We start from the raw sequence: 14983 nt of genomic DNA on the forward strand, positions 1-14983 counted from the left end.
GAAACCTAAATGGACATAGAGGAGATGGGAGGAAAGCAACTGAGGTGGAGGCAGGGTAAACCAGAGATGAATATACAGTTATTTCATCCAGGTGCAGAGCCAGCTGAACAGCAGCTTGAGTCTGGCCCTACTTGGTGGTCCCTCTAGTTACGTCCTGTGCGCTCAGGCTCCAGAAGAATCTCAAGTGAACTCCCCCTGCCCATGCCTGGGCTCTGGAGAGCCCCAAGTGAGCTCTCCCCTGTCCTTTTCAGGCAGCGCTTCCTGCCCGACAATATGTATTTAGAACAGCCCTGCTGGATCAGGCCCAAGGCCCATCTAGTCCAGCATCCTGTTTCGCACAGTGGCCCACCAGATGCCGCTGGAAGCCTACAGGCAGGAGTTGAGGGTGTGCCTCTCTCCTGCTGTTAGTCCCCTGCAACTGGTACTCAGAGGCACCCTGCCCTTGAGGCTGGAGGTGGCCCACAGCCCTCCGACTAGTAGCCATTGATAGACCTCTCCTCCATGAAGTCATCCAAACCCCTCTTAAAGCCATCCAGGTTGTTGGCTGTCACCACATCCTGTGGCAGAGAGTTCCACAAGTGGATCACGCGTTGTGTGAAAAAGTATTTCCGTTTGTTGGTCCTAGACCTCCTGGGAATCAATTTTATGGAGTGACCCCTGGTTCTAGTGTTGTGTGAGAGGGAAAAGAATCTCTTTCTCCACTTTCTCCACACCATGCATGATTTTATAGACCTCTATCATGTCTCCCCGCAGTCATCTTTTTTCTAAACTAAAAAGCCCCAGGTGTTGTAGTCTTGCCTCATAAGAAAGGTGCTCTAGGCCCCTGATCATCTTGGTTGCCCTCTTCTGTACCTTTTCCAGTTCAACAATGTCCTTTTTAAGATGTGGTGACCAGAATTGTACGCAATACTCCAAGTGTGGTCGCACCATAGTTTTGTATAAGGGCATTATAATATAACCATTTTATTTTCAATCCCCTTAAAGAAGTTTTTGTTATTCCCCTTGATACTTTTGGCTAAATGTTCCTCAAACTCTCTTTTTGCCTCCCTTATTGTCACCTTGCATTTCTTTTGCCGGAGTTTGTGTTCCTTTCTGTTCTCTTTGTTTGGACAGGCCTTCCAATTTCAGAAGGAAGTCTTCTTCCCTTTTATGGCTTCCTTGACGGTACCCGTTAGCCATGCTGGCATCCTCCTGGACTTAGTTGTACCTTGCCTCCTTTTGGGTATACAATCTAACTGGGCTTCTAGTATTGTGGTTTCCCTTTGTCTTCCTCCAGCAAGGGAGAGAAAGGGCAATACATGCTGTCAGGCAGAAAGCATTGCCTGAAAAGGAAAGGGGAGAGCTTACATGGGGCTCTTTGGAGCCCGGTTGTGGGGAGTTTGCATGGGGCTCTTCTGGAGCCCGAGCCACCCCCTCTTTTTGCGGGTTTTGGTGGCCCTTTTCATTGGTGGCTTGGGTTCTTTGAACCCATTTGCACAATGGGGGCCGTGTTCCTCTGCTCCCAAAAGGATTTTTTGGGGTTTTGGAGGTACAAATGATTCTTTGAGGAAGCACTTCCTTTTGGGCTCTGTTCTTCCCCACTTCCCTTTCATGGGGTTCTAACTAGTCTGTATATGTTTTGAAAAATACACATGAAGTTGGTACTTCAATATGGAGTACGGGCAGCAGCGATATAGGAAGATGCTGAAAGGCATCCTCTCATAGTGCATCGGAGGAGGCAGTGGTAAGCTCCTCTGGTATTCTACCAAAGACAACCACAGGCCTCTGTGGGCACCAAGAGTCAACACCAACTCGATGGCACACTTTACCTTTACTGTGAAGCCTAAACCTTAATATCAAAAGCTGAATACAAGTATTGTTTCTTGCAAACACATGTTTCTCAGAGCTGGGAAATGGCAAATGTTTAGAAGACCAAAGTTAACCAGTAAAGCTGTTAAAGAGTAGTGTAAAGTGATTTTTTTATCATGCTGGGGTCGAAAAGGCCTTTGGGGGATCTTAATTTGGCATCCAACATTGGATCCTCCTATGATTGCACAATGAGATTTTAGCTGTCATGGCATATTGTATCCTGCTTTTCACCTAGACTTCCTGTGACTCAGAATACCCCCCCCCCACACACACACACCCACACACTAAATTTCAGAGTACATCAAGGCGTTTCTCTTCTGTGAATGTTTGACTGTCTCCCTCTTTGGGCTCATGCTGCACAACAGTAAATAGCAGAAAGAGCATCTAACTGTTAATTGTTGGGAGTTCAAAATTGGCTGCTTCTGCAGAGGCAGGGGGTAAAATGCAATTTATGTGATGGAAATCTAGATGAATACTGTCTCTCAGTCAGGAAATCAAGATCTGATTTTGCTAGAAGGGAGAAAAACTGTGATCAGTCCTCACACAGCACAAAAACAAGTTCAGAAATTCATTATGAATTGGTGCTGAGCCTCTCCCGCCCCCCCCCCCGCCCCCATCTGTCTCACTTAATCAAGCTAAAATGGGGAGGGGGGAATTATCATCTCAATAGAAACTCTCCATTTGGAATGTTTAAGGGTTCAACCTTGCCCCATTCCATGTTTGGGCAATTTGATGTTGAAACCTGTGTTGTTCCTATGAACTACTGTAGTGCTTATGCTAGAGGGGCTCCCCCCCCCACTCCCATGAGAGAGAAAGGGAAAAGGCAAGAGGGAGGTTTTTTCCTCCCTTCTGTTTCTTGTCTCCCCCCTCCCCCCCCCCCCCGGTTTCTCAGCTCTATAGAGTCAGTTCTGGGGAGATGTGTAGCATGAGATGCCCTTACTTGTGAAATTTCTCACAGATCAGAAAGTGATTTTTTCTTTTCTTTTTCTGGTACTGTTTTTACATAGACAAGCACACGATCTTTTCTTGTTTGTGAGATTTTTTTAGCCCATACTAGACAGACTAGTTGGTACTTGTTCATTTCTGCGATCACTGTCTCATACACAAGAACATTATTTTTCAGCATTTGTAAGTTTTAGCACTTGTTGGGGAACACCTTTGGCAGTCAGAGGTTTCTTAATTAAAACAGAAATGGATTGTGCTCATGTTCCAATGCAAAAAAGGGGATCTCAGGGAATGTCTGGATTACCTCCATAGTACATTGTTTTGATTTAGGAAATTTTTTGTCTGTCTGCAATGATCTTAGGCTCACTTCACTTTATAAACTTGCCAGTTTTTATGAACATGCCAACTTTTCTAATTGAAACTAGACCTTTCTGGAGATGCACAAACCAGAAGCCTACACAGAGCTGGAACAGAAGTTGGCCTGTTCGAAATATATTCTCCCTTCAACTACATATTTTATGTAATAGTTGGACTGTAATTATCAGTAAAGTAAAGTGTGCTGTCAAATCAGTTTTGACTCCTGGTGCCCACAGAGCCCTGTGGCTTTTTTTGGTAGAATAAATGAGGGGTTTACCATTGCCTCCTCCCACACAGTATGAGATGATACTTTTCAGCATCTTCCTGTATCGCTGCTACCCGATATAGTACTATTGGGGATTCGAACCGGCAACCTTCTGCTTGTTTGTGAAGCATTTCTCCTCTGCACCACTTAAGGTTCATAATTATCCATACTCTGTTACATTTGAGGACTGAGGGAAGCCTTTTTTATGGGTACCCTGTGAGATTTCAATACCGAGGTAAGATTTTTCTTGTATATTTCTCATTTAGAGGAACATAGTCTTCTCATGGACAAGATGATGATTTTTTCATTATCCTCTGGGTTTATTTCAATGTAATGTGCACCTGGACACATTTTTTTTGCAGTGGGCTACAGTTTTCACAGTGGGAAACAGGTTTTTGTGCAGCTAAGAATATAAAGCTTTAATAAAGATCAGAGCTGTAGAAACAGATGAGCGGGGGGATTAGAAAACCTAAGATCCTTTAACTCTGACGAACTTCAGATCTATAGCATATGAACAATCCTCCTGGATCATGCCCGAGGCCTATCTAGTACAGCATCCTGTTTCACACAGTGGCCCACCAGTTGCCTCTGAGAAGGCCACAGGCAAGAGGTGAGGGCATCCCCCCTCTCTTGCTTTTGGTAAGACTGGTATTTAGAGATAACTTGCCTGTGAGGCTGGAGGTGGCCTACCATTAGACTAGTAGCCATTGATAGATCTGTCTTCCATGAATTATATCCAAGTCTCTTTTAAAGCCACCTTTCTAAGTCTCTTTTAAAGCCATCCAAGCTAGTGGTCACCACCACCATATCTTCTAGCAGAGAATTCCATAGATTAATTATGCACTATGTGAATAAGTACTTCTTTTTGTCGCTCCTAAATTTCCTGGCCTTAAGTTTCATGGGATGATCCCTAGTTCTAGCCTTGAGAAACAGAGAAAAATGTCTCTGTCCACTCTCTCAGCTCCGTGCATAATTTTATTCACCTCCATCATGTCTCCCGACAGATGTCTTTTTTTCTAAACTAAAAAGCCCCAGGTATTATAGCCTTGCCTCATAAGGAATGTGCTCCAGGTCCCTGATCAACTTGGCTGCCCTCTTCTGCACCTTTTCCAGTTCTACAATGTTCTCCTTAAGATTTGATGACCAGAACTGTATGCAGTAATCCAAATGTGGCTGCACCATAGATTTGTATAAGGGCATAACAATATTAGCATTTTTATCTTCACTCCCCTTCCTAATGATCCCTAGCATGGAATTTGCCTTTTTCACAGCACATTTATGGCAGTAACGTTGAATAATCAGAAGCATTCAGACTCATCGAATTCTAAGGATAAACAGCTTTTTTGTTAACAGGACAGCACAACTTGTGTACAGTGGCGTAGGGAGGGCATAGGTGGCCCGTGTTCAGGCCACATGCTTCGCAGCCTAGAAGCGGTACTCCCCCCTCCCCACTGTGCCCCTTCTTTCCCATGCATGCACAGCGGCAGTAGCCTCCCTGACAAAGGAGCCCAGGGTGTGTTGCCCTGCCCCCACCACTCAGCTGTTCCCGCTCCGGGGCAGGGCAGCCTACCTTGGGCTCGTTCATCAGGGAGGCTGCCAACGCTCATGTGGGAGAAAAGGGGCACTGCACACAGGAGGGGGTGCCACTGGGTGCCCGTGACGGTGAGTGCAGTGGCTCCAGAAAGAACTGGTGGAGCTCTGGCAGCAGCTGTGCACGGGTTCTCTGAAGCAGTGCACACAATTATAGCTCCACCCCTACTTGTGTTCCAGCTCTTTGTGTAGGCTTCTGGTTTAGGAGAAGGAGAGCTGGTCTTGTGGTAACAAGCATGACTTGTCCCCTTAGCTATGTAGGGTTTGCTCTGGTTGCATATGAATGGGAAACTTGATGTGTGAGCACTGTAAGATATTCCTCTTAAGGGATGGAGCTGCTCTGTGAAGAGCAGAAGGTTCCAAGTTCCCTCCTTAGAGAAGCCGATGCCAGTCTGTAGACAATACTGAGCTAGATGGTCTGACTCGGTATATGGCAGCTTCCTGTGTTCCTGTGTTTGCATCTCCAGAGAGATCTAGTTTCAGTTAGCAAAGTTGGCATGTTCATAAAAATCGGCAAGTTTATGAATTGAAGTGAGCCCAAGATCATTGCAGACAGACAAATTTCCTAAATCAACGTTATTAGGCCTGTGCACAAAAGTGGTTTGCCCAGTTCGGTTCAAATCTGAACTGGTTTTGAACCAGACCTGGGCATATTTGGTTTTGCACCCTCGAATGGGCCACCTGGCTCAGCTCACATTAGAACTGGTTTGGGCCCTTTTCGAGGGTTATGAGTGTGGTTGAAGACTGACTTACTGGTGCTGAGGGCTTTGGCCATCTTGTGGGGTGGTGCAGCAGCCACGGAGGGTCTTCAGTGGCTCCCCTTCCCCTCTACCAGTCTGTCCCCCGGCTGTTTTGGCCCTGTTTGCATGTGCAGCGTTTTTAAAAAGGGCAGTTGTGGGTTCACATGGACCATTATTGAAACATAATTGTTTATATTGCTGAATTACCTCCATAGTAATCATTTACGCCCTGCTAAATGAGCAAAGATGCACTTTTTTAAAGGGATGGTTATGTTTATTGAGCAGGGGGAGAGCAACTAGATAGGGCCAGTTGTTCTCGCTCTGCTCAATTGGAGAAGCCTCTGCCAGTCTATGTAGAGTAGACAATACTGAGCGAGATGGACCAATGGTCTGACTCAGTATGTGGCAGCTTCCTATGTTCCAAGGTAAATGATTACTACACAGGTAATTCAGACATTCCCTGAGATCCTTTGCAAAGAATGGGTAATGTGAGCACAAACAATTTCTGATTTTAATTAAGAAACCTCTGATTTACAAAACTGTTCCCCAGTAGCTTTGCTAAGCTCACAAGCACTTGCAAAATTGTGAACTATACAAGCATCATCACTAGTTGAGTCTGCCATAAGCACATAGAGGCTTTGTTCTCAGGACATGCGGAAGATCCTTGTCTTGATGCATGTGCACTGCAGCTTACAATTCAGTAGCAAACACTGACGAAAAACCCATCTAACGTAAGAAATAGAAAAGGAAAAGTTCCTTTATGTAAGTGGAATTTAATAGCACTGCAAACAAGGCATTGGTAGGAGAGCACTGCAGATAGAGTATAGGTAGGAGGAGCTTGGATTTCAGAAGCACAAGAGTTTCTCACAGTTATATCTTCAGGGTAAGGGCACTGGCTACATTTGGAGAGACTGAGCATGCTCTTCCCTTGCCAGTTCTACAGGCATTTCAGAGCACTTTAAGTTTCCCATAATAAACCTCATTATATTTCTTTCCTCAATGCACTTAAGAGTTCTTCTTTGGGTTCAAATAACACAAGCAATAAAATCCAATGCTGTTCTAAGAAATTGGGATAGATTTTCTTGTTCTGAAGAAAGAAAATCCCACAGGAGTTGTGGGCAGAAAACAGGAAGCAGCTTCATCTGATACTGAGCATGCGCCACTGCATTTGCGAATGCTCAGTAGCACAGAAAAGGAAATTGCATACGCAAAGACCATTTCAAGCTACAGATAGACCTTTAAGCCCCTCCACTCAAGTCAGTGCATCCTAGCTTGAATATGAAGGGCAGTGGGTGGGGGTGGGGTCAGCTCCATAGCATTGGTGGTCAAGAGAACATGGGGCAGTCTTGCCTCATGAGCTTGGGACATGTAGGGTTGCCAACATTTCATTGCCAAAATGAGAGACACAAGTTTGGGGGTGCTGAGGGACTGGCTTGGGGGTGGGGGCAGGAGGTGTATGCAGTGGTAATCAAGAGCCTGAGTATCATTGGCATATATGTAATTGAATAATGCCAGCATTGTTGTTGTTTAGAACATATTCAAGTTATCCCACTTTTCAACCAAAAATGTCTCAAAATCAGAAGCTGCTCACCCCGCCACCACAATGAGGGACATCCTGTGTAATGACTGAGGGACAGTTGTCAACCTTAGGGACATGGCACTTTCTGCCGGGCTGGGACTTGACTTCCCAGGAGTTTTGTGGAAGCAACTGGGGCCATATTGGCTTGGCCTCAGCCAACACAATTCCTTCCCCAATCCTTTAAACTCTGGCAAGGGGAGGGTGTGTGTGGAATTTGGAGCTTTTCTTCCATTCCCCTTGTCTCCCTTCAGCCTAATTGCCAGCCCCTGTGCTCAGTGTGCTACTCCCAAGTGACAATGTATATGTTTATATGGGTTTTCTAAAAGCATCACACTCCAGTATAGCTTGGGGGATCAGACTCTGCTCTTAGACAGGAACCTTCACCTTCCCAATGTTCCCATTCTCATGCAGAGGACCCACTTTATTTTGATTTTTTATTTTATATAATTGTGTTTCTAATTTGCCTTTATATACATTTCTGTGTATAACACAGCTTACAATTTAAAATTGTAACCACCCTGAGCCTTTTGGAAGCCTTTTGGAAGGGCGGTATAAATTTTTTAATAAATACATAAATAAATAAATATTAAAATGCTGACATCAATATGAAAGTGTTACAAGAAAGAGAGTTGGTCAGGAGCTGATGATCAGAGCTCCCTGGCCAGGGTTCTCTTCCTCTGAATGTCCTGAGGGGAATTTCAGACCTTAAGCAATGCCTGGGGAGCTATTGGGGTGGGGGGACTCTTCTGACCAGTGCTGGTCTCTTTAGGAGCTGATGGAATTAACTTAAATTTCCAATTTTGAAAATAGGCTGCTAATGCTAATAGGGAAATTGTGCCAACTCCTTTGATTTTAGTTGTCCTTTTCTGTGCCTCTCCCATTTTTGATACACCTTTTTTTTGAGCAAAGATGTACTCAATATTCCAAATTCAACTGCATGCCTGTATCTGAAAGCATTTATACAAGCAGTTTTACTTTCAGTCCTTTACTAATAACCCCAGATGTAGAATTTTTCTTAAAAAACAAAACTAAAACTAAACACCACTGCATACTGAATTGACACTCTAAATAGAGCTATCCACTCTCAGTCCGAGGTTTCTTTCCTGGATAATCTTGGTCATTTCAGATGTTACCAGTTGATGATCAAGATCAGTTGATTTGAATCGTTCCTTACATGAAGGCAGTAGCAGTTGTAAGAATGTCATCTGGGATGAAACTTTCACGTGTACCAAATGTCCTGTCTTTCAGGGCCATGCATCTCATCCCATTTCATTAGAATTTATGTTTATGTATTGTATCATAGGGATTGTTTATGGGTAGGGAGCAATGACTAAATCATGCTTTCCAGCAAATAATAAATTTGTATTTCTCCCTCTCCTAGTTAGCTGGAGTTGCCTTACTTGCAGTTGGGCTTTGGGCCTGGAGTGAAAAGGTAAGAAATTTGTGACTGCTTAGTATCAAACTGAATCAGTTACTTTAAAAAAAAAAGGGGGGGGGGGTTCTCCACACTGAAGAGAGCGGTGTGTGTGTCACTTTCTCTGAAAGGTGAAATGATAAATGCAGATTTGTCCACCTCCATATTTACTTTAAATTGGTCCTAAACCAAGCTTCTCATTCAGGAAATTCAGAGAATTGGGTCTCATTCATGTATTTAACATGCAGCTTTCTCCCTACCTCCAATCTAGGTTGTTGGTGGGAGGTCATAACTTCTCTTCTACATGTTCTGCACACACAACTGTTACTGGAGCAGCATGATATCTTGCCAATAAAATGGGACTTCTGTACTACATGATGCTAGTAGCCCTTTTGAGACAAACCCCTCTTCATGTTTAGCAAATTTGTGAGGAGTAGATAGGATCATGCCTGCTAACCATGTCCAAAGCAATCATGTGTCTATTGACCAGGGTGGCCATGAGATTGATGTTTTGAAAGGGCTATGCTGAACATGTGGTGACTGGAAGCATGGTCAGTAGGTGTGTGGGTCCTGAGGATGTGGCTAGTGAGGGCAACCTCACCCTCCTAATCTGTTTGCTAAGCCTGAGGAAGGATTCATCTGAACAGAAGTCTGTTTCGCATCTCAGAATAATCCTCACATGTTGTTGTCCAACTTGCTATATTCTTAATTCCAACTACTTGCCTATGGCTGCATTTTTTATTTAAAAATATATATATATATTTCCTGAGGTGCTGCAAAACATACTTGAAAGACATTTGGAAATTAGAGGTCATTTTCAGCAAAATGAAATAACTGTGTGTGACTCAAATCACTTGGCTAAATACCACCAGAAAGACTTGAGCCATTATTCAGCAATAAACTACCTCTGGAGAAGAAATAAGTCTGTCCTTAGAATGGAAAAGCAGAGCTCCCTCCTCTCTCTCTCTCTTTTTTTTTTTTAGCCTTCTTTCCAGCAGGCTTATGAGATCACCTGGTGCTCTGTGTGTGTGTGTGCGCGCATGCCTGCCTATGACCTTTGCAATGCCTGGACCAATATATGAACCAAATTGGGTACATTTGTAGGGACACCTCAACGGCATAGTTGGATGATGCCATCCAGATTCAAGATGGCAAACACGTGAACATTTGAGGCACAATTGGGCTAGCTTGTGAACTGTCTAACTGATTTAAACCAAACTTGCTACAGGTGTAGGGGCAAATAAAAAAGAAGGCACCCAGGCCAGGGGAGAGCATAACGTTGGCTCTCACAGAGGCCACCTCTGGCCTGTGAGGACTGTTGGGGCAGACTCTCCCCCACCTTCCCAGGAGTACTGAAAGACCTGTATGCTCTGAGAAGGCAAGAAAGGAGGTGCCTAGGCGAGCAAGCTCTTGTCCTCGGCTCCTGAAAAGACCAACAGCCTGAGATGTTTTATTAAACTTCTGTAACTTGCTTGTTTTAATATGGTTAAACTGCTTTGGGTGCCTTTGTCAAGGCAGAAAGATGGCATTAAAATGTAATAAATAAATAGGGATGGCTCAAGGGTGTAGCTTGTAACGATGTCATCCACCCTGATTGAAGATCGCAGACACGTGAACATTTGAGGTGCAAGTGGGAACCGATTTGGACCAAATTTGGTACAGTTGTAGGGACACCTCAATGCATAGTTGGTGGTGTCATCCACTCTAATTCAAGGTGGCAGATGCATGAACGTTTCAAGCTCAATTGGGCTAACTTGTGGACCGCCTAACCAATTTGGACCAAATTTAGACCAGTAGTAGGGATAGTGAAAGGGAAGTACACAGATTACTGCTTCCTAGAACAACTTGCTTTTTTCTCCTTTATCCCTCTGACTGCCATCTTGGTTACTCATCAGTGTACTATAGGGGTGGGATATAAACATTTTAAATATCTGGCTGTGGGGTTCCGTTTGCACACACAAAAATAACCTAAACAAAAAAAAAAACACCAACCCTTGGCCTATATTTACAGTAGAGTTCTGCTTCCCTTGTGTTTAAGGCAACCCCCTATCAAGTGGCTTCTTCTGACATGATTGTAGGCTCTGAGGTTGTTGCACATGATGGCTGTTGTCCCATTAACCATAGGGTGATGGTAGGATTTGCGGGTTGGGACAGGAAAAGAACAGGCAAAGGGATACTTGGCTTTTTTACGTTTAACTTAAATTAGAGGTTATATTTGAAGCCTCGTGGAGAACAAAGAAGGTTCCAGAGGCTGGAGAAACAGTTGCTATGGCAACCTCTCCCTTTCCCTCTAACAGGCTGAGTACGGGAAAAACTCACAGAAGTTCCATTTGGCCCTTGAAGAGGGCTGTAAAATGTGTTTACTCTCTGAATGGCACTTTCCAGACTAACAGCAATCAAGGAAATTGCAGTGAAGTACGTTTGTGCAGCGGATATATTGATGCGTGATTGCAAGTTGAGAGAAGAAGGGAAGTGCTTCCCTCTTTTCCTCTGCAAAATGTTTGGGAGAGGGGGGGTTATGAGCCAGTATTGTGTAATGGCTATCTTGCTTTGTTAAAGAAACCTGATGCATGACCTTGGGCCGGTCACACGCTCTGGATCTAACCTCACAGGGTAGTTGTGAGCACAAGAACCCTGTTGCATTAGGCCAAAGATCTAGCACTTTATTTTCTGCGGTGACTAATCAGATGCCTTGGGGAAGCCCACAAGCAGAACATAAAAGCAATAGCTTATCTCTGCTGCTGCCCGCGCCCCCCTCCCCCCGAACTGATATCCATTGGTATACAGCCTCTCAATAGGGAGGATCCACATAGCCAGGGATAGACTTGTCCTCCACACATTTTTCAAACACCCTCTTAAAATCCTCTAAGCTACTCATCATTGCCAGATCTTGTGGCAGTGAATTCCTTTAATGTTTGTGTTGTGGGAAGAAGTGGTATAGGGGAGAGGCCAGTTGGGTGGAACCTGAGTGAGTGGCTGGTTACCGGGGGGGATGAGATAATGTTAGTGTGGGGAGAGGCCAGTTGAAGATGAGCCGTTGAGTGTGATCAGAGGCTCTGCATGAGACTCCCTGCCTGAGAGTCTAGAAGGACAGCACTCTTGGAGTGGAGGGGCAGTGAGGAATGAACCTATAGAAGAGGTAGTGTCTGTAAAGCCACTACCATATGAGTGGCAGATTGCCAGCCGACTTGTTTGTGAGGGACTTGCCATGGGAGGAAAGTAGCCAGCTGTGCCCAGCAGCGACCTTCAAGGCTATGAACCAATTTGTATGCAAAAGTAGTGCTTTAAACCAGCGTGGTGTAGTGGTTAGAGTGCTGGACTAGGACCGGGGAGACCCGAGTTCAAATCCCCATTCAGCCATGATACTAGCTGGGTGACTCTGGGCCAGTCACTTCTCTCTCAGCCTAGCCTATTTCACAGGGTTGTTGTGAAAAGAGAAACTTTAAGTATGTAGTAAACCGCTCTGAGCTCCTTGGAGGAAGAGTGGGATATAAATGTTAAATAATAATAAAGAACTATGGATTACTTAGTTTTTTCTTGTAGATAAAGTGTTCTGCTTCCCTCCGGTTTTGGTTGTTGCTTTCTGCACCTTCTCCAATTCTGCAGTGTCTTTTTTGAGAAAAGGTAACCAGGACTTTACACAAAGTGTGGCCACACTCATTGCTTGTTTCAGTGGCATTGCAATTCCTAGGGGTGTGCACGGAACCACAGAGCTGCGGTCCGGCACTGTGGGGTGGGTTCCTTTAAGGGCGGGGAGGGTTTACTTACCCCCCCGCCGCTTGCCCCCGTCCAGCGCGCGTTATTAATGTAATAATTGGGGCAGCAGGATACTTCCCTGCTGCCCCTTGTCCCTCTGCAATGCCGCCAGCCGCTTTGACTCACAGTTTTGAAAAGTTATTACTGCTGCCCAGTGCCAATAATGAAGTCGAAGAAGCCGGCCTCTCCGCCCGGCGGCTCCCCCAGGAGCCGCCGCCGCCTCCCAGCAGCCACTGAGAACGGCTCTGCCATGGAGGACGCGCTGACGCGCCGCGGCAACCCTCACTTCCGGCTACCATGCGACTTTCCCCCACATATAGAGTGGCTGCATTCTGCCACTCTGTATGCGGGGGGAAGTCGCATGGAATCCGGAAGTGATGCAACCCTCACTTCCGGATTCCATGCGACTTTCCCCTGCATACAGAGTGGCAGAATGCAGCCACTCTATATGTGGGGGAAAGTCGCATGGTAGCCGGAAGTGAGGGTTGCCGTGGCGCGTCAGCGCGTCCTCCATGGCAGAGCCGTTCTCAGTGGCTGCTGGGAGGCGGCGGCGGCTCCTGGGGGAGCCGCCGGGCGGAGAGGCCGGCTTCTTCGACTTCATTATTGGCACTGGGCAGCAGTAATAACTTTTCAAAACTGTGAGTCAAAGCGGCTGGCGGCATTGCAGAGGGACAAGGGGCAGCAGGGAAGTATCCTGCTGCCCCAATTATTACATTAAATACGCGCGCTGGACGGGGGCAAGCGGCGGGGGGGTAAGTAAACCCTCCCCACCCTTAAAGGAACCCACCCACCCGGACCCGAACCAGCCAGATCCGAACCGGTCTGGACAGTCCGGAGGCCTTTACAATGGCCTCCGGACCGGTTCGGACACACCCCTAGCAATTCCCAGCAATTTTATTTTCAGTCCCTTTCTTAAAAACCCCTTGCATTGAATTTGGATACAGTGGAATAACCGCTTCCATATATACCAGCCTGAACCCCTTGGAGGAAGGGTGGGATATAAATGAAAGGGACAAAATGAGAGTAACTTTTTGTGTACAAAAGGTTTTGCCTAAAGGTTGCAGAAAGTGTTAAGTGCCCTGTTTCTGACCCTACCCCAATAACTGGTACAACTGTTGCAGATAGGACCTCTGCCCCAAATAAAGAGCTTGACTTGCATTCTAAAGCATAATCGATTAGTAGTAAACTCTGGGTTGAATCGAAAGGTGACCTTCTGCAAGCACAAGTTCATGGAAGGACTGTGTTAAAGTTCATCCTAGAGCACTGCGCAGAAAAAATGGAACTAAAGTAAAAGATGTGCTGCTTCTGTAAGCAGAAACAGAAGGACTGCTATAGAATCTATTGGAGCATCATGCAGATGTTTCTGCTTGTTTGCACAGCAGCACTGGTGGGCTATTTTTTCCTTTTGCTCACTATTCTTTAGATCCAGCTGCAAGTATGTGTTAATGTTCCATGTGCCAGTTTAACACTTAACAATCCTGCCTTGCTACTGCATTCTAGTACACATTCCGTTCTTCTCTTTTGGATGGGTGACTATTTCTCCTTCTACTGCTGGCTGGCATTGTTGATTTTTAAAAGCAGTTCTAGGATTCCTGCTAAACAAGAACGCCTTGATGAGTGGCACATCTTTGGAAGGTGCTGCAGAACAATTTGGTTACCACCACCTCTGGCCTTTTTCTTGAATTCCTCCCATTATGCACAGGCACTATAATATGCTGGCTCCCAAGTTTCTTGAATGATGTTTGCGGGCAGATTTCTGAATAGAGCTGCTTGAAGAACAACTAAAAACACTTTCAACAGTAAACATTTAGGTATCTAAAAGCAAGAAAAAGCCCTCAGCCTGACTTTGTCAAATTCTGTTACATGTTTGATACATGAAAGCAGTGATAACTGCTTTATCGGCCTTGAAACTCTATATGCTGTCTTACTGCTTTCCCTCAAGTACTCTAAAATTGCTGCTTACGGCTACACTGCAAATGTTCTCATTTTCAAAACAGAAATAAAAACCTTGCAGCGCTTTTCAGCCTGATAGTGCCATCTAGTGGAGGCCTGTTTTGGCTGAAAGATGCAAAGGATAGGCCTCCATCTGAAAAACAGGTCTCTAATAGCTACTAGTCTTGATGGCTATAGGCTGCCTCCAGGCTCAGAGGCAGGATGTCTCTGAATACCAGTTGTGGGGGAGCAACAGCAGGACTTCGTGCCTTCATCTACTTGTGGGCTTCCCAAAGGCATCTGGCAAGCCACTTCATAAAATGGGATGCTGGACCCAATAGGCCTTGGGCCTGGTCCAGCCGACCTTTCTTATGTTAAATTTGAAGACTGATTCGCAAAACTGATGCATTTAAGACCATTTCATTTATTATACAAGTTCAAGTAAGAACTAATCTGCGTACTCTCACCTTTGCTACAACTGGATTAAATTTGGTCCAGATTGGTTAGGCAGTTCACAAATTAGCCCACTTGCGCCTCAAATGTTCATGCATCTTCCA

The 14983-nt window shown here is 45.3% G+C and overlaps 1 protein-coding gene across 4 annotated transcripts in view; it reads left to right on the forward strand.

Moving 5' to 3' along the window:
- Positions 1-14983, forward strand: part of TSPAN14 (tetraspanin 14) — a 70060-nt gene that overhangs the window by 41749 nt on the left and 13328 nt on the right. For 3 of the 4 annotated variants that reach the window (XM_053308570.1, XM_053308573.1, XM_053308571.1), the window contains one exon: positions 8706-8756. In XM_053308570.1, the coding sequence (XP_053164545.1) occupies positions 8706-8756 (51 nt within the window). Of the gene's footprint in view, positions 1-8705; positions 8757-11750; positions 11878-14983 lie in introns of those variants that run through there. The other variant, XM_053308574.1, reaches the window with a different exon arrangement.

Source organism: Hemicordylus capensis, chromosome 3 (genome assembly GCF_027244095.1).
Source record: "Hemicordylus capensis ecotype Gifberg chromosome 3, rHemCap1.1.pri, whole genome shotgun sequence".
Taxonomy (NCBI): domain Eukaryota; kingdom Metazoa; phylum Chordata; class Lepidosauria; order Squamata; family Cordylidae; genus Hemicordylus; species Hemicordylus capensis.